The 25,639-nt window shown below is 43.1% G+C and overlaps 1 protein-coding gene across 1 annotated transcript in view; it reads right to left on the reverse strand.

Moving 5' to 3' along the window:
* Positions 1-2,183: 2,183 nt before the first annotated feature.
* Positions 2,184-25,639, reverse strand: part of TMA16 (translation machinery associated 16 homolog) — a 66,434-nt gene continuing 42,978 nt past the window's right edge. The window contains exons 5-7 of the mRNA XM_030192678.1: positions 17,655-17,803; positions 10,882-10,924; positions 2,184-3,078 (exon numbers count right to left, since the gene is read on the reverse strand). Coding sequence (XP_030048538.1) covers positions 2,895-3,078; positions 10,882-10,924; positions 17,655-17,803 — 376 coding nt within the window. The 3' untranslated portion in view covers positions 2,184-2,894. The remainder of the gene's footprint in view (positions 3,079-10,881; positions 10,925-17,654; positions 17,804-25,639) is intronic.

The following is a 25,639-nucleotide window of genomic DNA, read 5'->3' on the forward strand; positions in this document are numbered from 1 at the left end:
GAACTTTTAGTACAAGAACAGTGCTGGGCAGACTTCTACGGTCTGTGCCCTGAGAATGGTAAGCACAAATCAAACTCGGGTATACATATAAAGTATCACGTACCATGTAAAATGAGTTTATCTTGTTGGGCAGACTGGATGGATCGTTCAGGTCTTTATCTGCCGTCATTTACTATGTTACTACGTTAATGGATGCAGATCAGTACATTTCATTTTGATAAAGACATATCTCTTCAATAGAGCTTACAAAAAGAACCCTTAAAGACACAAATCACCTCCTAAACTATCCTATCTAACATCATCTTCTCTAATTCCTCATCCATCTTCTGCTTACTTTTGATTGTATCCAATATCCTGTCATGACTTTGTCATAACAACACTCTGTCAGCCACATTAAGCCTGCAAATAGGTGGGAAAATGTGGGGTACAAATGCAATAAATAATAATAAATAATAATGAATGTTTTCTACAACGGACACTTGAGCATATTAGAACTACTGAACATATAAGACTAATAATATTGGACAGCATCTCTAATGAAGTAGACATTGAAAAGAATTTGAAAGACAGATATAGATGGAAAATGGACTTTTTTTTTTAAGTTGCTGATTTTTTGAGAATAAATGCATCCAGTGAGTGCTAGTTGGCCAACATTTGTCACTTTGAGCACAAAAGAACTACTGTTGATATATTTGGAAAAATAAAACATTAAAAAAAAAAAAAAAGACATAGGTTTTTTATTATTTTTGGGAATTTCTATATTTTGGAAACTGGACGTTAACAGGTTCCCCAGTGTGTAATGGATTGGTTACATTTTAACTGTCCGACCTTTGACCATTCTAATTTATGGAGATCTCTTCTCATGGTTTCTACTACCTCCAGGGTATCCACTCTATTGTCTATCTTCTTGTCATCTACAAAAAGGCAAATTTTTCCTTCTAACCCTTCAGCAATGCTTCTCACACACACATATATATGCCTGCATATCGGTCGTACAAATAGTATGGACTGGCCCCCATTATACATTTTTAAAAATAGTGTCCATAAGCAGAATGAACTAATGAACCCTTTCAACTAAAGCCAGGTAAAGTTTTGCACTTGCTACTCAGTAAGTGCAAAGTCTGTGCACCACCTGTTGGGGGGTGTTCCTACCACGTACCCATTCAGTTGCTACACAAAAAAACTCTTTAGTGCACTATCTGCACCAGTGACAGCATACGTGAAGTGACAGTGCACTTGGGGGCCCTTATACAGAGTGGTGGTAAGCCCAATGTGGGATTACCGCTCGCTCTTCTAGAACTACCGCTGGCCCAACATGGCTGCCTGTGGTAGGCCTGCCCTAAGAATGCGCCATTTCTAGGGGGAAAAATAAGACCCCTGGAAATGGATCGCGCAGTGGTAACCGGGCATTGCCATGTGCTGCCTGGTTAGTGCCAGGTTAGCGCGGGAGCCTAACTTATCACCACCTCAATGGGTGGCAGTAAGGGCTCCCTGCAGCATGGCCATACAGTAAGAGTTCTCTTACCGTATAGCCATGTGTAACTGATGTCTTTTTACCCACTGCAGTAAAAAGGGCCCTGACATGCAAGAAAAATAGCCCCTACCACTAGCGCAGGACCTTTTTCCCCGCAGCTTGGTAAAAGGACCCCTAAATGCTATGCACAGAACATGCCCATTCTCAAACCCATAACAGGCTATGCAATTAGTGCATGAATTAGCATGCATGCTTTCATGCCATATATTAGGACTAGGAGGCATGCAATGAAGCTATTAAGTAGTACATTTAAAATAAATTGAAGAAACCATTTCTTCATACAATGTGTAATTAAACTCTGGAATTCATTGCCAGAGAATGTGGTAAAAGCAGTTAGCATAGCAGGGTTTAAAAAAAGGTTTGGATAACTTTATACAAGAAAAGTCCAGAAGCCATTATTAAGATGGACTTGGGTAAAATCCAACTGCTTTCCGTCGCGGGGATGACCAAAGTTCCCAGGGGCGTGTCAGAGGCGTAGCGAAGGCGGGACTTGGGCGTGCCTAACACATGGGCGTCCTCAACCCATAATGGAAAGAGAAGGGCGTCCCTGACGAACACTTGGATGACTTTACTTTTCTCAATCTGTTGATTTTGCAGAGCATATGTAGATGATTACAGGTCAATGCCGATACACATTTCATATTATAAAAAGAATGAGCAGGCATAAATCTTTGTATTATTTATAAAATGTGATAAATAAAAACAGACTCTACATTGTATACCTTATCCAAAATACAGCTTTATAAAAATCTCTCAATTCATGAACAAAAAGTATCAAGACAAGGCAGACCAAAAATTAGATTTACAAACAAAACCTAGCAAAAGCAGTAGAGATTCAAATCATATTGGTTAGTTTAGATAAAATGTTTTTGGTCTAAAATTTTTATAATCATTAGACCCCATTCTAGAAATAGAATTAGGGAAAAACGTGAATTCCATATACAAAATCTAACAAAAACATACTTTCCAGCATTTTTCAGCGCACCTTTGTATAAGGGCCCCTCTCTTAACCGAAATGGAAAGGTGAAGTACCAGAGGAAAAAAAAAAAAGACTGCATGCAAATACCTCACACCCAAACATCTGTCACTCTGCATCACACTGAGAAGTGTTAAAAGGGACTTAATTTCACACTCTACTTAATTACCTGAGAGAAAATGATACTCCATAGTGCACAAACTGAACTGGGATATTATGAGATTTCCAGAAGGATGAGACAAGCCTCCTTCCCCCAGCCCTAATTCATATACTACTAATACTCACTAAAACTCAAGGTAAAGTCAAAAAAGTTTGTCTGCAAAACTCCAGTAAGCAGCTTTATTTCCAGATGAACTGAAAAGCATTCACCATTTGGATGTTTCTCTAAGAACATCTCTCTGGGTGCTCCTCCACCTCTGACATCATAAGACCATCCTCATCTTTTTCTTCCATTGGCTCCTCTTCTCTGCCGTCATTTTTCTCTTCCTCTTTAACACGTACAGAGCTTCTTGCAGTCAGTTTTCGCATTTTTATGTTTGGCAGCTTCTTCAGATCAGAATTCCATTCCCTTAAATGAAGAAAGAATACAATGATCACAGGTGAAGGGGAGATGTTACAAATGAAATAAATATATAAATCTTCTATAATTCTTTCCTCAAGTTATCTACCAAAATTCACACAATAAAGAGAATGAAACTGCAATGTATTTGATTAAATTGTAGCAAGCTGAGGAAGGATTCACTCACTCCTCTTTTTCTTTCACTTTTCACGTATTTGATTTAATTCCAGGTACCTGTTATCTGATATATTTAGTACACACCATTCTTAGACAATTTCATGCTGAATGAGTAATACTCTGGAGGGAAATGGGAGTGCCTTTCTTATTCTGACCTAAATAAAAAGGTTAAGGACATGTCTAATCTGAAGGAGATAAGAGAACATTATCATTCTTGTGAAAAAAAAAGGCTTAAAAAAATGCAAGGCATTATTTTAATTCTTATAGGGGCCCTTTTATGAAGCATGCTATTCTGGGAATACTGCCGGCCCAATATGGCCGCCTGTGGTAGTTCCAAGTCGAGTGCGCACCATTTCTGGGGGGAAAAAAAAGTCAAAACCCCAGAAATGGTTAGCGAGACAGTAACCCGGCAGTAATCGAGCATTGCCGTGTGCTGTCTGGTTACCGCTGGATTACTGAGAGAGCCCTCACCAACAACCTCAACGGGTGGCAGTAAGTGCTTCCCACCACATGGCCATAAGGTAAGAATCATCTTACCATGTGGCCATTGTTTTTTTTTTGGGGGGGGGGGGGGGGGCTTTTTACCTGTTGCAGTAAAAAGGGCCCAGGCTTGTGGGAAAAATGGCCCCTGCTGCTACCACAGGGCCCTTTTTCCTGCAGCTTGGTAAAAGACCCCATTTCTTTTTTTTTTTTCAGATTCAATTTATACTATTCTAGTTCAAATTACTCTGATAAAACACACTACCCTTCGAGGATGTGACTCTAGGTTTTTGAGCACTTACATTTAAAATATATTCATTAGAAAAGATTGAAAACACTGCCCACAAAATCAATAAACCATAGAACGTTTTGTAGTTTCTCTCTTGCAACAAAATATAGCGCACTAACTTATTCTCAGTTCTCTTTATTGGGTTAAGCTCTTGCAGACCTTTAAAGTTTCAACCTTACAAAAATGTTTACCACCCCCCATCATCACCAGCACGCCTTTGAGGAGGCTTTGACCTGTTTTGGCTTTAACAGTGTGATCAACAGATTACTATAACAATTAGTTTTCTTACTTTTGTTAGAATAAGAAATGCCCAAAATTCAAATGTGAAGGCTCAACAACACTCTGTAGTTCGAGGAGGAAAGGGATTTCATCATACTGTGGCAAGAAAAATACAAAGTTCTTCTTCTCATAACTTTGAGGTATACAGTGAAAAAAGTCATCACCAATCCTCAAAAAACGTTTTTAAAAAGTTTTTTTTATCGTGCAGATCAGTTTTATGGTATCAAACATATAAACGGCGAGTGACCGTACTCACTCGCAAATGCACAGTACAGACTTCCCTCTCTGCCCCGCCCCCGCTTCAGTACGTGATGATGGGGGCGGGACAGAGAGGGAAGTCTCTACTGGCATGCTGCAGATGTCAGAACCGCTCCCCCCTCCCCTGGAGTCGCCGCCGCCCCTCCATCTGGCCCGAGCACTGTGAACTTACATCAGCACGCAGCAGCAGGCACATCAGCAAAGCTGCCATCGGGCTTCCTTCTCTGCCTTTGTCCCACCCTCGCCGACGTTACGTCACACGAGGGCGGGACACAGGCAGAGAAGGAAGCCCGCCCCAACGGCAGCTTTGCTGATGTGCCTGCTGCTGCGTGCTGATGTAAGTTTACAGTGCTGCTCGGGCCGGGTGGAGGGGCGGCGGCGGCGACTCCGGGGGGGGGGGGGGGGGGCTCGGAAACGCCCCCCATTCCAAAAGTAGCCCGTTTTCACGGGGCTCAATGGCTAGTTTAATGATAAATTCTCTCATTACATGTTCATTCAGAAGCCCATCTAGTATCATCCCACAACAAAAATACAAAAAAAGCTTGGGACTTATCTGGGTAATGCAGTGTTCATATAGCAGCCACGATATCCCAGCACAGAAGAGTGTCTGACCAACTATTTTTAGCTAAGGTGGAACAGTTCTAGGGGGTAAGACCTTTAAACATCAGCATATCTATTTTTTTTTCTATTCTTTAAACTCCATCCTAAGGTGTAATCAAGAATAATTCACAGGCTCTTAACTCTGGTGCAGACAGCAAGAGTATCATCTCCAAATTTCAGAACAAGGAATGGTTTGGGATTCCTAAAAGGAACAAGTAAATTCATAGAATTCACAGCATGCTTTGATAAGAGAAACAGTACTTATGTGATGTATGTTTTAAGGCCAACCTAGATGCTGTAGCTAAACATTAAAAAGAACAGGAGATAAAGATTCCCTGTAATCAAGAGAAATGAAGTCTGAACATTACATAAACCAGGCCATAGATGTGCTTGAAACAGGTGCCTTACCCCCCCCCCCCCCCCCCCATCCTCCATGTCTTCTTAGAATTGCAAAAGCCATTTCACTGCTGTTTGAGCTGAAGAACTCAATGTCTGATTTTCATCCTTTTGACATTTGGGGATCACCCATATATATTCAATTCTTTCTTTTGCATTTCATCACTTCCTATGGGAGGACGTTCTAGTCCTCACACACCCACCTTTTCTGTGAAAAAATACTTCCTGATGTTGCCTCTGAGTCATGTCTAGTAGCTTTACAGCATTCTTTTCTCAGAAAGGGTTTTCATTGTGCAAGTATCAGCAGAAGAAGAACTACAGTGATTCTCTCTCTTTGGTTTTCTTTGAAGCCCAAGACATTATTCTGTTTTTGATGTATCACAATTGTTAGACATTATTTTATAGGCAAAAAATCTGGACATACTCAGGTCTTTGTAAATCAAAGCAGGAATGTGGGAAGAAACATTTGGAACTGTACCTGGAGCTCTCTCCCTGGATGAAAAATGTCTTAGTTCCCCTGTAAATGCCTGCAGAACATGATGCTTTTTGAACTCTCCCAACTGCATCTTTCCTACACTACAGGAGATTAGAAAAAGAGCAGGAGTCTGAATCTCGATGACAGAATTAAGATGATGTAGCTAGCTAGCTAGGGATGTAATTGCTTTCTAATTCTTTTGGTTAAATGACTTTGCCTTGTGAGAGTTTTCTTTTTTGTTATCTGTTCTTAAGTTCCACTCCCATGTTCTCTTTCTTGGGCTTCTGCATCTGAAGGACAAGATTGATGGTTCTGCTGTGGATAAGGGGCACACAAGTTTTTGAGAATGGAGTGGGGCAGAATCATTGCTGAATGTAGTTAGCTTCACTGTATAATCATTTAGATAAGAACAATGCTGTCTTATTGATTATAGCATATTTGTGTTCAGTTTTGGAGGCCGTATCTTGTTAAGGATGTAAAAAGAATTGAAGCGGTGCAAAGAAAAGCTACGAGAATGGTATGGGATTTGCGTTACAAGACGTATGAGGAGAGACTTGCTGAACTAAACATGTAAACTCTGGAGGAAAGGAGAAACAGGGGTGATATGATACAGACTTTCAAATATTTGAAAGGTATTAATCCGCAAAGAACCTTTTCCGGAGATGGGAACTAGAGGACATGATATGAGATTGAAGGGGGGCAGACTCAAGAAAAATGTCAGGAAGTATTTTTTCACGGAGAGAGTGGTAGATACTTGGAATGCCCTCCCGCGGGAGGTGGTGGAGATGAAAACGGTAGCGAAATTCAAGCATGCGTGGGATAAACATAAAGGAATCCTGTTCAGAAAGAATGGATACTCAGAAACTTAGCCGAGATTGGGAGGCGGGGCTGGTGTTTGGGAAGCGGGGCTAGTGCTGGGCAAGATTTCTGTGGTCTGTGTGCCCTGAAAATGGCAGATACAAATCAAGGTAAGGTCTACACAAGAAGTAGCACATATGAGTTTATCTTGTTGGGCAGACTAGATGGACCGTGCAAGTCTTTTTCTGCCGTCATCTTCTATGTTACTATCCAGCTCATTTTCGAAAGTGATCGCCGGCCATTTCCCGACATAAATCGGGAGATGACCGGCGATTTCTTAAAAGTGGCGAAATCGGTATAATCGAAAGCGGTATTTTTGACAGCATCGCCGCTTTCCCGGCGAAAGTTCAAGGGGGCGTGTCGGTAGCTTAGTGAAGGTGGGACATGGGCGGGCATGGGCGTGGCTACCAGATGGCCGGCTTGCGCCAATAATGGAAAAAAAAAAAAAGCGGCGTTAAGCAGTATTTCGCTGGGTTTACTTGGTCCTTTTATTTTCACGACCAAGCCTCAAAAGGTGCCCCAACTGACCAGATGACCACCGGAAGGAATCAGGGATGACCTCCCCGTACTCCCCCAGTGGTCACCAACCCCCTCCCACATTAAAACAATAAAACCTTTTTTGCCAGCCTGTATGCCAGCCTCAAATGCCATACCCACCTCCATGACAGCACAATGTGTTCTATCCTCAGACAGCCTTTCCCCGGTTGTGATGTGGCTCTCGGGTGAGTGTGACACCTTTTCTGTTAGGTGCACTGCAGAGTCACATCAGCAATGCATTGTGGTGGGTGTAGGGTAGTGGGCTCTACTCCCATGGTGCTTTTCCCCCTGCTAACTGGGTTAGAGTGTGTCCAGTTTTGTTTCCGGTAGTCCATGAGGTAGTGGCCATTTTTGTCAGCTACTTTTAGATCCCTTTCATGTGTTACCCACGTTAGAGAACTTAGTTATTACCTTGAATGTAGCTGAAAGAGGGCATTATACACCATTCTGCCAGCTCTGACCTACTGCTAATCTCAGCACCAAGGAGACTCTTTACCGGTGGGGCACAACCTCTGATCTGCAGTTAACTGTGAGTAAACGTGCTTATTCAAATAAAGGACTTTTACAAAGAGATTAGTCTTCAGGTGTCAACTAGTGTGCCAAGGTTATACAGCAGCAACAAGTCCTAGAGGCCTGTGTGTATGCAGGTCTCTGGAGCACTTTTAGTGGGTACCGCAGTGCACTTAAGGCAGGCGGACCCAGGCCCATCCCCCCCACCTGTAACATTTGTGCTGGTAATGGGAGCCCACATGTAGTTGCCCCCTTCACCCCTAAGAGCTACGGTAGTGTTGTACATGTGTGGGTAGTGGGTTTGGGGGCCTCAGGACCCAAAGCAAGGGAGCTATGCATGTGGGAGCCTTTTCTGAAGTCCACCGCACTGACCCCTAGGGTGCCCAGTTGGTGTCCTGGCATGTGAGGGGGACCAGTGCACTACAAATGCTGACTCCTCCCACGACCAAATGCCTTGGATGTCGCCGGGTTGGAGATGGCCGGTATTTTTTTCCATTATCGCTGAAAAACAAAACCGGCCATCTCAAATCCGGCAAACTCTGGCACTTGGCCGGGCTAAACCGTTATTATCGAAAAAAAAGATGGCCGGCGATCTATTTGGCTGGCGACGTTCGATTATGCTCCTCTATGTTACTTTCAATTTAGTGGAATCCATGGATGAACTTTCCGAATGAGATTCAGAGATGAAGGGTCCATAGTATGAAGTTTACACTTGGTGTCCCCTCAGGGGTCCTCATTATCCCCATGTAGTTTAATATCTTTTGGGGCTCATGAGAAAAACAGGAAGAAACCTCTACAAAGAAGCAACATGCTTAACAAGAAGTCGAGGGTGACACGAGACTCTCAAGATGGGTGAAGCAGAAGACAAGTCTTTATTAAGGCACCAAAGTAAGACCCAACACGATAGACTGGCCGCCTGCATCAGGGGTCATGAGACGCTGTATGGTACCTAAAATGATGTATGTATGTACTTATGTATACACAGCAAAGAGGACTGCCAGTGTAGTACAGTCCTGCTGGAGTGTAGCAGAGTTCAAAAACAATGTCGTCATACAGAAAGCAGTGGCTCATTAAATCTTGTGACCCCTGAAGAAGGCGGCCAGTCCGTCGGGTCTTCTGCTATTCCCATCTTGAGAGTCGCATGCCACCTTCTACTCCTTGTTGCATGGTGCAGTTTAATATCTTTTTACAGCCTTCGGATCAAGTTACTAAACAGTGGGAGTTTCTTCTTTTATGCAGATGATATACAGATATTAGTTCTATTGGAAAAAGGCCCCGGTAACATCGATTGAATGTGTAAATGACTATTTAGCTCAGCTTCTAGATGGCTAGAAGTTGTCAGGCTGGTATTGAAATAAGCAAAAACACAGTCCTTATGTATTGGACATCAAAACTGGAGTGCCTTCACTCAGAGACACTGCATTAATGGGGTGGATATCAATAAAGACTTTCATCAAAACTTTGAATGTTAGTAAGTAAGGTTAGGTTACTAGGAACACTTAATTCAAACTTTCCTGGTGAAAACTACTTAAAGCATATCTGAATGATGGAACCCTATTCCATGTATTGAGTATTCTGGATTACTGTGAACAGCCTTTATGTAGGGCTTAGTGGAAAGACCAAGTAAATTATAAATATCCCAAAACAGTGTCATGGCAGCTGTTAAGGTTGAAAAGGAGAGACAGTGTGTGGTCAGCTTTGAAGAAACTTCATTAGTTCCCACTGTAGGAAGAAGCCCAATTTAAGTAGATGGTACTAATTTTTAAAGTGCTGTAACAGCAGAGGATGAAATAACTACAGTATCTTCTGCATGGTATGTTCCTGGAAGAAATCCGAGAACCACTTATGGTAGCTCACTGGTGGTCCCCTCGATAAAAAGATAAAGAGAAAAAGCTGTGGGTGTGACAGGGCATTTTTGATGTTAGCCCCAAGGCTATGGAATAGTTTGTCTTCTGAGGTATGGTCTGAATGGGATTTCTCAAAGTTTATAAAGAAAAATTGAAAGCCCATCTTTTTCTGCTGGATTGGTTCTAGCAGGATGGGGCTGATGATGCTGATGCAGGCACTGGTCTTATTTTATGCTGTCATTATCTAAACATATAATTTACATGATGTTTGTTGAATATATATATACTAGCCGTTAAGCCCGTAACAACGGGCTAGTTTTTGGTTTTCCTATGGGCCCCCCCCTCCCACCCCACCCCCAACAACTCTGCTCTCCCCCCTCCCCCCCCCCGGCTTCCCCCCCATGTCCAGTAACCCTGATCTCTCCCCTACCCTCCCCCCATGTCCAGCAAGCCTACTTTCTCCTCTGCCCTCCCCCCCATGTCCAGCAACCCTGCTCCCCCCATGTCCTTCTCCCCAAACCGCCGGCACTCGATTTCCGCGTCTGGGGCCACGCCTCTTGGGGTGAAACGTCAGTCGTCACTGCCGCCACGGCTCCTCCCCTTAGGGCTCCGCAAATCAAAGGCGAGGAAGGCGAGTCACGTGGGCGTCCGGGGCCAAGCCTCTTGGGGTGAAACGTCAGTCGTCAGCGCCGCCATGGCTCCTCCCCTCGCACCATCCTCGCGGAGTCGCCCCGTATTTGGATGACGTCTAAACTTCAGAGGGAGGGGGAGTGGAACTCGCCAGGTGTTCGGGGCGGAGTTGCCGCACCTCTAGACTGTTGCTCTGAACGTTCGGACTCTACTGCGCATTTGCAGGTGAGTCGGTCACGTCTCATTTATATGTTTGATAGTATATAATATATAAAAGTTTATAACATATATTTTGTGTTGTAATTATGTTTTTACTGAGTTTATGTATTGTTAACCATCTCTTGAGTAGTATTTTGTACCAGGAGGAGGTTCATTAACAGTTTTTTTTTTTAAGATCAATAGAAAAATACAATGGTTACTGTTGCTTGATATAAAGTTATTATTGATGTGCTAAACTGGAAAACAAAACAACTCACCTAAAAACCTGAAGATGTTTTGCATTCAGAAGGTCAGGGATCTCTAGAAGAGAGGACAAGAATAAATAATATTAGATTTCAAAGCAAAAACTAAGTATTAATCATATATATATTTTTATAGCATAGATATCAGCATGATTATTAAACAGACTGGAATATATATATATATATATATATATATATATATATATATATATATATATATATATATATATATTCTAGGATTTGCTAAAGACTACTTTTTTTGTTTTGAAACATTCAGGGCTCTAAGGTGAGCTAGCGGTTTTAGCGTGCACTAAAAATTAAAATGTGCTAACCGTGTACATGCCATATAATATATAATACTACTACGAGGAGACATAAAAAGAAAAACCAAACCACAAGAAGACATATATTATATATCAACAGCCCACATCATGGGAGAACAGAAGATAAATCACAAGAAAACAAACAGGAAAAATCTAAGAACTAATCTTAATTCCTGAGACGTAATATCATGCTAGATCCCTAATTCCACCAAACCCAAACACATTACACTATTTACTATTTTCCTGCTAAAATGTCTCCAGTTGTGAAAAGTCCTAAAAATAAATACCGAGTCCCCTGAAATGTGACATAGCACTTACAGGGAAATTGAAGAAAAACGGTAGCACCTAGAGCCAAAACTTGGCTCTTCAATGCTAAAAAAAAGTTTTCCTCAATTCTTTAGTGTCTTGGGACACATCTGGAAAAATCTGTATGGTTTTCCCATAGAAAAGCATAGACTTCTATTTAGAATAAACTCTTAAATTGGTAGACTTATCTCTCTCATGTAAGAAAGTAATCAGGAGGATGCCCCTAGTCGAAATAGTCTATAGAATTTTCTAAAAAAGGCAGTCAAATCTGAATGTCCATTTTTGTACCCTAGCTTTTGGTGGACCACTTAAGGGTTAAACTAGGAGAGCTTGCCAACCTGTGCATAACATCTGATAATATTTGATTTTAATTTTATGTTACTTACTTACATAGGGTCCTGTTTACTAAGGTGCGTTAGTGTTTTTAGCGCGCCTACATTTAGCGAGTGCGCTAACCATGTAGGCGCCCTATAGGGATATTGTAGGCACATACATGGTTAACATGCATTAAAAATGTTAATGCACTTATAACGCTGCTTAGTAAATATATATATATATATATATATATATAAACAAAATACAGCGCCATACATTAACTTTTTTTTTTTACATATCCAGTTATGCTGCATCTGCCTCTATTATTTTTTCTCCTTCCTTCCTTCTTTTAGGGCCAATTCTAGCCAAAATTACTACAAACCTGGCAAAGCATGTTTGACTGATTTGTTTCCCCATTTCCTGTGTTATTCCACAATTTTGTCCCCACCTTTTAACATTTGTAAGCATTTTTGGAGCATTAATTCAGGAATTCAGAATTAGTGCGTATTATTACGCTGATGATATTTTAATGGCTTACTATACTACTTCTGTTCCTTGGTCTGACCATTTTCTGATCTTATTTTCCCTTTTTATTTCGCCTTTCCCTTAAGCTTCCTTCCTACTCTTAATTGAACCTCAAAACTTTGTCTACATTGATCCCTCAACAGTTCCCTTACTTCAACCGTTACCACTCTCTGATTTTTTGGAATTATCACTCAATGTCCAAGCTCTTCAGTGGGATTCCCCCTTAGATCTGTCTATTCCTCCTCCTTCTCTGCTCCATATCTTTCATTCTCCCTCTCAAAAAAACTCAAAACAGTTGGTTTCATGGTGGTCTTCGCCTTCTATGGACACAAACTCGTCAGGCTGAATAGTTGTGGAGGAAAAAACAGATCAGAAGAGTTCTTTCCTCATTATAAGAAGTGCTACCATTTCTATCACCTAAAATTAATTGGCAAAAAAAGACACAAACAGACCTAAAAATCTTTTTTTTTTTCTACAGGGAGTCATTTTCCAACAACTTTTTGATTACGCAGCACATAATAATATCCTCCATCCTTGCCAATCCAGCTTTCGCCAAGGCCATAGATGTGAAACCATTATATCTTCTCTTCTTAATGACCTCTACTCTACCTTGGATAAAGGTGACATCACACTATTGGTTTCTCTTGATCTCAATGTTGCTTTTGATCTTATCAATCATGAACTTCTTGCTACACTAAAGGCTATTGATATTTCTGATACAGTCTTCTGGTTTTCACCTTTCCTAAGCAGTTATTTTTTTTCACTCCCTTAAACTCTCTACCTCACACCCTATTCTTTGTGACGTTCCTCAGGGTTATATCCTAACTCCTCCTATTTTCAACATTTTCCTAGGTCCACTAACCACTCTCATACAAGACTTGAGCATTCATGCTTTTTTTTACGCAGATACCAAACAACAACAAAAAAGGTAGAAATCCCTATCTGTAATTGCCTCGCAGTTTACATATTATATACACTGCAGCTCCTATTCTTTCTAATGCCAGTAGATTCAATCATCACTCCATTTCTCACTCATCATTGGTTACTTGTTGCCTCTTACGTTCATTTCCAGATTCTTACACGTACACTTAACACTGACAGTCCCTCCTATCTGTCTCAAATTGATACAATGCTGCTCTCCATCTAGAGTTCTTCGCTCCCTTGAAGTTCGCCTTGAGAAGTTCATTATCGATGGACAAGAAACAAAGCTTTTTTTTTTTTTTTTAAATGTAGCTACTTCCTTATGGAATTCCTTTCCTCAATACATACAATTGGAGCCATCCTATTCTAGATTTAAGGTCACGCTTGAAAACCTACTTATCTGAGAAGTCTTTCAACCTAAAGTTGAACATGGCTGTTCCTCCCAGGATTCACTGACTCTTGCAAATCTCGTGTCCTAGGTTCTTTTCCGTCAGTCTTCTATGTCATTAACATTGCCTTTAACTTTGAAACTTACTTGATTTATACACTTTTCCTGTTGAAAACTGGTGTTCTTTTCCATTGTGAATCAACTTATCTTTTTGAGGAAGTGTGGTACAATCAAGCTAATCAACCATAAACCGTATAAATTAAATTTTATTATTAAATATTTTCCAATGTACTTTTGTATCCTTAAGATCTAAGACTTCCCCCTTGCCCATCATAAATATCACCAGGATTAACCCATACAGATAAGAACTTTCCATTACCAACTGTAATGGGAAGCTAGAATCACCCCACAGAAGAGATGGCAGGGATGGAGAGGAAACAAACACAGTACACTCATTCCACAGCCACAACAAATAGGATAAGGAATAAAATGCTGAAACTTTTCTGAAGCCTAAATCACCAGTAGAGGAGTAGCCTGATGATTAGAACAGGAGACTAAGGACCAGGTGATCCCACTTCAAATCCTACTGTAGCTCGTTATGATCTTGGGTAAGTCACCTAATCCTCCATTGCCTCAAGTACAAATAAATTGTGAATCCTCCAGGGGCAGATAAATACTAACTATACCTGAATGTACACCACTTTGATAACTTTCGAGCTTGAAAGCGGTATCTAAGAAATTAAATAAACAGATCACCTCTTCCATCTTACCCATTTCAAAGTCCAGTCCATGGATTGCAACCAAACAGTACAGTAATATAAATCTAAATAAGAAGGGATAAAACTATTTTCTTCTAATTAAAGCATGGAGTGAACAATTCTAGTTTTACCTCAGAACAGAAAGATTTAAATGTTTTATATATTGTTTGAAATAGGGAGCATTATCAAATAAGGAATGTTATTTATTTATATATTTTTTAATACTACCTTTCCCTAGCCAGGAAATAATGAAAGGCTCGATTACTCAAATTTTGTTGAATAATATGAAATGTGGGGTGGGAGGCTGAAGAATGTGCAAGAAGTTAACATTACATATCAATAATCAATCACTCTCAATAAAACTCCTTTGGTAATTAATAGCTTCATATAGATCATATCAAATCAAATTTTCTATCCTGGAACTTAAGATACTTTCTTTGGCAACAATTCTGTCCTAACTAAATCTATTTTACAGCCTGAGTGGAAGTTATTCATTCATTTATGTATTTATATACCGTTAAACCTAAGCGGTTTACAGTTTTATTTTACAGGTACTGGGTCTGTCCCTAGTGGGCTCACAATCTACGTAGTACACATTACTACTGTTGTTCCTGGGGCAGTGGAGGGTTAAGTGACTTGTCCAGGGTCACACAGAGCTGAAGAGGGAATTGAACCTGGTTCCTCAGTATCTCAAATCTACTGCCGAACATCAGGCAGCAGCGGGAATTAAACCCAGTTCCCCAGGTCTGGAACCTGCTACACTAACCATTAGGCCACTTTTATTATATCAAAAAGAACCAGATGAGAAAGAAACCCAAAACATAATAAGCAAAACAGTACAAAGTTGTTTATTACTTTAATCAGCATTTTCCTACAGTTCTTTTGGACTTCTATCTTAATCAGAACTATGGCTGGGACCGAGTAGCACAATCCTTTATTGGCAGCTATCCAGGGATTTTTCCCCTATTATTTTTGCAGTGACAGTCCTTGGCTATGGAGTCCAAACCAGGGCCCCTTCGGGCATAGGAGCCAACTTTTCAAAATTATTGGGGGTGCTAAGCCCAATGGAAATAATCCCTCCCTGGACACATACAAGGAATTTTTCCAATATTGGGGGTGCTCAAGCACCCACAGAGTCGGCTCCAATGCCTTCAGGAATCTTGCTAGTGTGGGCCTATTATACTTCACTGGGTCACCATTGTGAGATGACTTAAAATCCTTCTCCTAGGAAACAAGTGCATTTAATATCTTTTTGAAAATATTTATCCTTAGCCTTTGCCACTTCCCTAAAAGCAAACAATTTTATTTTATCCACTTAAATTGGTCTGCCCTTTAGCCCTTCCCCCTTCCCTGAGCTCATCAAATTATATCAAATTTTGTTTTTCCAAAAGATTATAGTGGGAACAGTGAAAATAATACAAAATTACATAAAAAAATAAAGGAAAAATAAAGAGCCCAAAGCCAAATGCAGAAGTAAGTCAAAATAAAGGATATGCAATATAGAGAACAATTAAAATATATTAAAATAATAAAAGCATAAAACAATACAACAGAAAAGAAAAACAAATGTCAGAAGATTTTGATTAAGCGATTGCAATAATCAAAGAACAGAATATGAAAAACAGTCAGGAAGGAAACGATATGACTGAATAATGCATTCTGTATACTAACATTAATATTTTGAAAGCTAGGTATCTAATATTCATTTTGGAGGAATGGTGTTACATGATCATACTTCTGGGCACCCGTTATAAGCTTTACTGCAACATTTTGAATCAGTTGAAGATGTTTAGTGTCTACCATGCAAAGGTCAGAGAACAAAGCATTACAATAGTCTAGACTGCTGATAACAAAACCATGGAGTAAAATTGTAAGGGCTATCCCATCAAGCAAAGATTGGACTGCACAGATTATCCATAACTTAAAGGAGCATTTCCTGATCACAGTAGAAAGTGCAGATTTTCATTAAATGTTACAGCCAGAATCTTCAATGATATATCTAACGGAACATGGATACCAGAAACGTCCACATACTTTAAAAACAAATTTTTAGACCTTTTTCTATGAAGTCCACCAAAAGTGCGTTCAAAACACAAGGGGGAAGTATCAGTGGAGTGTTAAGGGTGGGGACTTGGGACATTTTACAGCCATAATGGAACAAAATAAAACCGTCCAGGACTAAAACTAAGATGTTTTGAGCTACACTTGTTTTTATAATGAATAAGGCACAAAAGAGTGTCTTAAATGACCAGATGACCACTGGAGGGAATCTGGGTGACCCCCCAACCCCCCCCCCCCAGTGGTCAGACCCCCTCCCACCTCTGAAAAATATGATTTCCCAGCCTCAGATGTTAAAAGTCACGTCTATTAGAGCAGCATGCAGGTCCGTGGAGTAGTGTAGTGGTCATTGCAGTGCACCATGACTTGGGAGACTCAGGTCCCTATCTCCCTCTACCTGTCACATTTGTGGTGGAAACTGTGAGCACTCCAAAACTCACCAAAAACCCACTCTACCCACATGTAGGTGTCTCCTTCACCCAAGGGCTGCTGTAGTGGTGTACAGTTGGGGGTAGTGGGTTGGTTTTTTTTTTTTTTTTTTTTGGGGGGGGGGGGGGGGGGGAGCTCATTGCACTTGGACATTTTTTTTTTTTAATGGACCAAAATCCAAAACATCCAAATCACAAAACCTTGTTCAAAACAGTATTAAAACAAAAAAAACGATAGATGTTTTTCTTTTTTGAAAATTACCTTCTTGTCTAATCAGATTTTGGACATCATATTGAAAATGCCTCTCCACGTATCATTCATTGGGCCAGATGCAGTGTTGTTTTGAGGGCAGGGAGTGGGGAAATCACAATCATAGACCGTAAAAGTCTGGGCAGACTTCTACGGTCTATGCCCTGATTGTGACTGAATAGATAGGAATGGGCTTGAGTGTAAATTTTAAGGGGCTTCGACGTTAGCTTCAGAACTTAGTACAAGAACAGTGCTGGGCAGACTTCCACGGTCTGTGCCCTGAGAAAGGCAAGGACAGATCAAACTCGGGTATACATATAAAGTATCACATACCCTGTAAAATGAGTTTATTTTGTTGGGCAGACTGGATGGACCGTACAGGTCTTTATCTGCCCTCATTTTTACTATGTTTCCTTATGTGCCTATTTGATAAACTGGCTCAGAGGTGAGATTTGTAGGGAATAGATTCAATCCATGATAGTTTTCATTTTTGGTTAAGAGGAGATGGTTACATACCTATTCCAGGTCCTTCATAAAGTAATCTTTCACGTTCTATGGTTTGTCTAATGACTGTTTCTCTGGAAAAGTGTTGCCTTCCTTGTCTGCCCTTGATGCTGTTGTGCAGTTCAATCTGCTCCAACTCTCCATCAAACCGATGTAAATATCTAAAAGAGGCATATATAGACAAACCTCTTAAAAACACTTGCAATCAGTCAGGCATGCAACCACTTCTGAAGGATGTGATCATTCATGAATTGTAGATCCCAATAAAATTTGAAGGTTTTCCTCAGTAAATACAGTGTGTGTTCTAAATATAAAAGTTTTATCAGGCAGAGACATGTTAGCACTCGGAATATCAGCATTTGGGACAGGGATACTTTAGTACTAGCCTTGCATTATTCTATGAAAGTTAATTAAACATTTTGATAAACCTCATTATCACATTTCTGATAGAATACAAAAACAAGATCAGAATAGCACCTTTCATTTCCACATATCAGAAAATATGGAAGGAATTAATGGGAGTGCGAGTGCAAATATTCCTGTTGCAAAAGACACAGTAAGAACTGGTAAAAAGTTAACCAAGACAGCTGCTCAGAGCAATCATCAGCATCACCATCCATTCCTGACAAGAAAATGTAATGTCAAACAGTGTTAAGACAGTGAGCTAGCAAGTAGCAACACATAATTACAAGTATAGATTAAAACACTAATATACACGTCTAGGTTATAAAAGACAGAAAACACTACTACTTACATTTTAAAAAATTCTAAATTTGAAGTCACAAAACAAATCATAAACCATTATTCTACCTTTCTCATCACTGTTGTGCTTTCTTGATTTATTTTCTCATTTGTCTTCCTTGCTCTTTATTCAATATCTATGTTTCCTCTTTCTTCCTCACCACCTTTGACAGCTTTTCTCTTCACCTTTGTCTCTTCTCTCATCATCTCTACCTCTCTGCTTGTCATCTCCCCAAATTTCTATTATATATCTTGTACATTTTCCCTCATTCCTTCTCATCTTTGGTCTTTCTTATCTTGCACATCATATCTCTCAATCATTTTCTCTCATTGAACTAGTCAGTCCTGTTTCTCTCTTTTTACCTGCCACTTATGTATGGCAGCTTTCCATTTCTCATTCTATTTCTGAAAGCTTTCCTAGTCCGTTATTCCTACATATCTCACTCTCTATGCAGCCTCTTGCACTGTTTCACCTAGTCCCAAACCTATTTTTACTTTGGGCCCCTCACCCCCATCCAAGTCTTCGTTCTCCTCATTTCTTAGTCTATCCTCAGTCTAATCTCCCTCTCCCCAATCTATCTAGCCCCCAGTGCCACCCAGATGCTTCATGCCATCTCTAACCCCATCTCACTACCCCCCCCCCCACTTATATCCCCCTCACTCTCTCATGATCTCCCCAGATCCCTAAATAACTGTTGTCTCACACCACTCTTCTGCAGGTACATGCAGGAGCATATGTACCTCCAAATTCTAAAAAATGATGCTTTAAATTGCGCACAACTAATTTGTGCGTGCAATTTAATTGAATGAATACAATTAGCATGATAATTGGACACTACCAATTATCAGTGCTAATTGACATTAATTTAAATTTACATGCATGCACATTTATGCACTCAGATCAGTTCATAAATTTGGAAGTGCAGTTCCAAAAATGGGACACGGCCATGGGAGGGGCATGAGCGGATTGAGGCGTTCCTACAATTTATGCATGCTTTTATAGAATAAGGGGGATCCGTGCATAATTTAGGAACGAGGATTTACACCAGAGTTCAGTTGTAAATGCTTGCGCCTAAAATTAGTCGCAGATCCTGGCACTAAGCACTCTTCTTTTTTTTTTTTTTTCTAATCCGCTTTGAATCAACTTTGTTGGGAGTTGGCAGACTATAAATATCATGTCATCACCATCATCTTCTAGAAACAGTGCCTAACATTGAGCACCATTTCAAGAATAGAGCTAAGCACAATTTTTTTTTTCAATGTCAACCTTTCTGCACCATTTATAGAATCTGGTCTATAACGCAGTGAAGATAGAGACAGAAGCACACACATGCACACCAACTGTGGGGTAATGCTATAAAGCGAAGATACTTACCTGTAGAAGGTATTCTCCGAGGACAGCAGGCTTCACATTCTAACAAGTGGGTAGGCGATCCTGCGTTGCCCGGGTAGGTAGAATACCACAGAAAAGGACGAGAGCTTTTTAGAGCGCGAGCAGTGCTCCAACGCGCATGCGTGAGTGACTTCCTGCCCGCAATGCAACCGCGCCTCTCAGTTTAATACAAAAGCAAAAGACAAAATAAAAAGTGAAGAAAAAAACAACTCCAAGGGGAGGTGGGCAGGATTGTGAGAATGTGAAGCCTGCTGTCCTTGGAGAATACCTGCTACAGGCAGGGCCGTGCCTAGGGTCTCTGGCGCCCCCCTGCGGACTATCAGTTGGGGTGCCCTCCCTTCCCCGGACCTGCCTGGCTCCAAGGCGCGTGGAAGAGCTGGGCGGTGCCAAAGAGCCGAGCGCTGCATGCGGGAAGGCAGCAGCAGCCATGGGCGTAGTTTGTTTCATTTGGGGGGGGGGGGGGCAAAGGATGGGGTGGAGCATATTAGCATATTCTATAGAATGCACTTTGGTGAATTTCGGCTAGCAGTGTTAGCAAATTTCCTTACTATCAACATGTAAAGTGTTTTTAAAATGATCAGTGTCTGTTCTATGTTTCATCCAGGGTCAATGCCCTACTTTGTCAATCACAGCAAATAGCCTTGGGCTCTGTTTGTTTTGCAAAGGAGAAAACCCTTTTTCCTGAAGCACAGGGCTGCAGAACTGTAAGGATCATGTAGAATCAGTTATTGCACTGTTAAAAGTACAGTAATTGTTGTTTTAAGTAGCAAAATTGAACAGGAAAGCTTGCTTGCTATGCTTATACCATATATGTCCGGAACAAAATACCTTGACATACTAACAGTAAAATGTAGTCTCTTATATGCACTTGTCATTCATTATTTAAGCAGGATGCCCTGCCTTTCTTCATAATTTCAATTTTCTTCTGATCACTAACTCTTGAGAATGGGGGACTGATTAAATTTTGGGAATAGTACCTTCAAACCATAAATTAACGCTTTGTTCTCCTCCGTGCCATGGATCGGCATGGGATCATAGCACTTGCTTATCTTTTACACAAAAAATCAACTGAATATCATCACAAGAAATGAAACTCTACTTCCCAGTTTCCAATTATCTTAGCTAATGATGCCAGATAAAGTTCAAATATTAGTGGGGAAACAACCATTGACAAAGTTTTCTGGGAAGAAATTGTGTTGTTTCATTGCACAGTTTGTTTTGCAATCAGTAAAATAAGAACTAAACCATGTTAAAACTGTGGAACCTAGCCCCATATCCTGCAAACATTTTAACAGTATGGGTTGAAATACAGTATCAAAAGCCACAGTTAAATCAAGCTGCAACCATGAAGCGAATGCTACATACCTGTAGAAGGTATTCTCCGAGGACAGCAGGCTGATTGTTCTCACTGATGGGTGACGTCCACGGCAGCCCCTCCAATCGGAAACTTCACTAGCAAAGTCCTTTGCTAGCCCTCGCGCGCCCGCGCGCACCGCGCATGCGCGGCCGTCTTCCCGCCCGAAACCGGCTCGAGCCGGCCAGTCCAGTATGTAGCAAGACAATACACTTCAAGGGAAGACACAACTCCAAAGGGGAGGCGGGCGGGTTTGTGAGAACAATCAGCCTGCTGTCCTCGGAGAATACCTTCTACAGGTATGTAGCATTCGCTTTCTCCGAGGACAAGCAGGCTGCTTGTTCTCACTGATGGGGTATCCCTAGCCCCCAGGCTCACTCAAAACAACAACATTGGTCAATTGGGCCTCGCAACGGCGAGGACATAACTGAGATTGACCTAAAAAATTTACCAACTAACTGAGAGTGTAGCCTGGAACAGAACAAACAGGGCCCTCGGGGGGTGGAGTTGGATCCTAAAGCCCAAACAGGTTCTGAAGAACTGACTGCCCGAACCGACTGTCACGTCGGGTATCCTGCTGCAGGCAGTAATGAGATGTGAATGTGTGGACAGATGACCACGTCGCAGCTTTGCAAATTTCCTCCATGGTGGCTGACTTCAAGTGGGCTACCGACGCTGCCATGGCTCTAACATTATGAGCCGTGACATGACCCTCAAGAGCCAGCCCAGCCTGGGCGTAAGTGAAGGAAATGCAATCTGCTAGCCAATTGGATATGGTGCGTTTCCCTACAGCCACTCCCCTCTTGTTGGGATCAAAAGAAACAAACAATTGGGCGGACTGTCTGTGGGGCTGTGTCCGCTCCAGATAGAAGGCCAATGCTCTCTTGCAGTCCAATGTGTGCAGCTGACGTTCAGCAGGGCAGGAATGAGGACGGGGAAAGAATGTTGGCAAGACAATTGACTGGTTCAGATGGAACTCCGACACAACCTTTGGCAGAAACTTAGGGTGAGTGCGGAGGACTACTCTGTTGTGATGAAATTTGGTGTAAGGGGCCTGGGCTACCAGGGCCTGAAGCTCACTGACTCTACGAGCCGAGGTAACTGCCACCAAGAAAATGACCTTCCAGGTCAAGTACTTCGGATGGCAGGAATTCAGTGGCTCGAAAGGAGGTTTCATCAGCTGGGTGAGAACGACATTGAGATCCCATGACACTGTAGGAGGCTTGACAGGGGGCTTTGACAAAAGCAAACCTCTCATGAAGCGAACAACTAAAGGCTGTCCTGAGATCGGCTTACCTTCCACTTGGTAATGGTATGCACTGATTGCACTAAGGTGAACCCTTACGGAGTTGGTCTTCAGACCAGACTCAGACAAGTGGAGAAGGTATTCAAGCAGGGTCTGTGTAGGACAAGAGCGAGGATCTAGGGCCTTGCTGTCACACCAGACGGCAAACCTCCTCCAATGAAAGAAGTAACTTCTCTTAGTGGAGTCTTTCCTGGAAGCAAGCAAGATGCGGGAGACACCCTCTGGCAGACCCAAAGAGGCAAAGTCTACGCCCTCAACATCCAGGCCGTGAGAGCCAGGGACTGGAGGTTGGGATGCAGCAGAGCCCCTTCGTCCTGCGTGATGAGGGTCGGAAAACACTCCAATCTCCACGGTTCTTCGGAGGATAACTCCAGAAGAAGAGGGAACCAGATCTGACGCGGCCAAAAGGGAGCAATCAGAATCATGGTGCCTCGGTCTTGCTTGAGTTTCAACAAAGTCTTCCCCACCAGAGGAATGGGAGGATAAGCATACAGCAGACCTTCCCCCCAATCCAGGAGGAAGGCATCCGACGCCAGTCTGCCGTGGGCCTGAAGCCTGGAACAGAACTGAGGGACCTTGTGGTTCACTTGAGATGCGAAGAGATCCACCAGGGGAGTGCCCCACGCCTGGAAGATCTGTCGCACCACACGGGAATTGAGCGACCACTCGTGAGGTTGCATAATCCTGCTCAACCTGTCGGCCAGACTGTTGTTTACGCCTGCCAGATATGTGGCTTGGAGCACCATGCCTTGACGGCGAGCCCAGAGCCACATGCTGACGGCTTCCTGACACAGGGGGCGAGATCCGGTGCCCCCCTGCTTGTTGACATAGTACATGGCAACCTGATTGTCTGTCTGAATTTGGATAATTTGGTGGGACAGCCGATCTCTGAAAGCCTTCAGAGCGTTCCAGATCGCTCGCAACTCCAGAAGATTGATCTGTAGATCGCTTTCTTGGAGGGACCACCTTCCTTGGGTGTGAAGCCCATCGACATGAGCTCCCCATCCCAGGAGAGACGCATCCGTGGTCAGCACTTTTTGAGGCTGAGGAATTTGGAAGGGACGTCCCAGAGTCAAATTGGAGCAAATCGTCCACCAATACAGGGATTCGAGAAAACTCGTGGACAGGTGGATCACGTCCTCTAGACCCCCGGCGGCCTGATACCACTGGGAGGCTAGGGTCCATTGAGCAGATCTCATGTGAAGGCGGGCCATGGGAGTCACATGAACTGTGGAAGCCATGTGGCCCAGCAATCTCAACATCTGCCGAGCTGTGATCTGCTGGGACGCTCGCACCCGCGAGACGAGGGACAACAAGTTGTTGGCCCTCGCCTCTGGGAGATAGGCGCGAGCCGTCCGAGAATCCAGCAGGGCTCCGATGAATTCGAGTTTCTGCACTGGGAGAAGATGGGACTTTGGGTAATTTATCACAAACCCCAGTAGCTCCAGGAGGCGAATAGTCATCTGCATGGACTGCAGGGCTCCTGCCTCGGATGTGTTCTTCACCAGCCAATCGTCGAGATATGGGAACACGTGCACCCCCAGCCTGCGAAGCGCCGCTGCTACCACAGCTAGGCACTTTGTGAACACCCTGGGCGCAGAGGCGAGCCCAAAGGGTAGCACACAGTACTGGAAGTGGCGTGCGCCCAGCTGAAATCGCAGATACTGTCTGTGAGCTGGCAGTATCGGGATGTGTGTGTAGGCATCCTTCAAGTCCAGAGAGCATAGCCAATCGTTTTGCTGAATCATGGGGAGAAGGGTGCCCAGGGAAAGCATCCTGAACTTTTCTTTTACGAGATATTTGTTCAGGGCCCTTAGGTCTAGGATGGGACGCATCCCCCCTGTTTTCTTTTCCACAAGGAAGTACCTGGAATAGAACCCCAGCCCTTCTTGCCCGGATGGCACGGGCTCGACCGCATTGGCGCTGAGAAGGGCGGAGAGTTCCTCTGCAAGTACCTGCTTGTGCTGGAAGCTGTAGGACTGAGCTCCCGGTGGACAATTTGGAGGTTGAGAGGCCAAATTGAGGGTGTATCCTTGCCGGACTATTTGGAGAACCCACTGATCGGAGGTTATAAGAGGCCACCTTTGGTGAAAAGCTTTCAACCTCCCTCCGACAGGCAGGTCGCCCGGCACTGACACTTGGATGTCGGCTATGCTCTGCTGGAGCCAGTCAAAAGCTCGCCCCTTGCTTTTGCTGGGGAGCCGCGGGGCCTTGCTGATTCGCACGCTGCTGACGAGAGCGAGCGCGCTGGGGCTTAGCCTGGGCCGCAGGCTGTCGGGAAGGAGGATTGTACCTACGCTTGCCAGAAGTATAGGGAACAGTCTTCCTTCCCCCGAAAAATCGTCTACCTGTAGAGGTAGAAGCTGAAGGCTGCCGGCGGGCGAACTTGTCGAATGCGGTGTCCCGCTGGTGGAGAGACTCTACCACCTGCTCGACTTTTTCGCCAAAAATGTTATCCGCACGGCAAGGCAAGTCCGTAATCCGCTGCTGGATTCTATTCTCCAGGTCGGCGGCACGCAGCCATGAGAGCCTGCGCATCACCACACCTTGAGCAGCGGCCCTGGACGCAACATCAAAAGTGTCATAAACTCCTCTGGCCAGGAATTTTCTGCACGCCTTCAGCTGCCTGACCACCTCCTGAAAAGGCTTGGCTTGCTCAGGGGGAAGAGCATCAACCAAGCCCGCCAACTGCCGCACATTATTCCGCATGTGTATGCTCGTGTAGAGCTGGTAAGACTGGATCTTGGACACGAGCATAGAGGAATGGTAGGCCTTCCTCCCAAAGGAGTCTAAGGTTCTAGCGTCCTTGCCCGGGGGCGCCGAAGCATGTTCCCTAGAACTCTTAGCCTTCTTTAGGGCCAAATCCACAACTCCAGAGTCATGAGGCAACTGAGTGCGCATCAGCTCTGGGTCCCCATGGATCCGGTACTGGGACTCGATCTTCTTGGGAATGTGGGGATTAGTTAATGGCTTGGTCCAGTTCGCAAGCAATGTCTTCTTCAGGACATGGTGCAAGGGAACAGTGGACGCTTCCTTAGGTGGAGAAGGATAGTCCAGGAGCTCAAACATTTCAGCCCTGGGCTCGTCCTCCACAACCACCGGGAAGGGGATGGCCGTAGACATCTCCCGGACAAAGGAGGCAAAAGACAGACTCTCGGGAGGAGAAAGCTGTCTCTCAGGAGAGGGAGTGGGATCAGACGGAA

This window comes from Microcaecilia unicolor, chromosome 2 (genome assembly GCF_901765095.1).
Source record: "Microcaecilia unicolor chromosome 2, aMicUni1.1, whole genome shotgun sequence".
Classification (NCBI taxonomy): domain Eukaryota; kingdom Metazoa; phylum Chordata; class Amphibia; order Gymnophiona; family Siphonopidae; genus Microcaecilia; species Microcaecilia unicolor.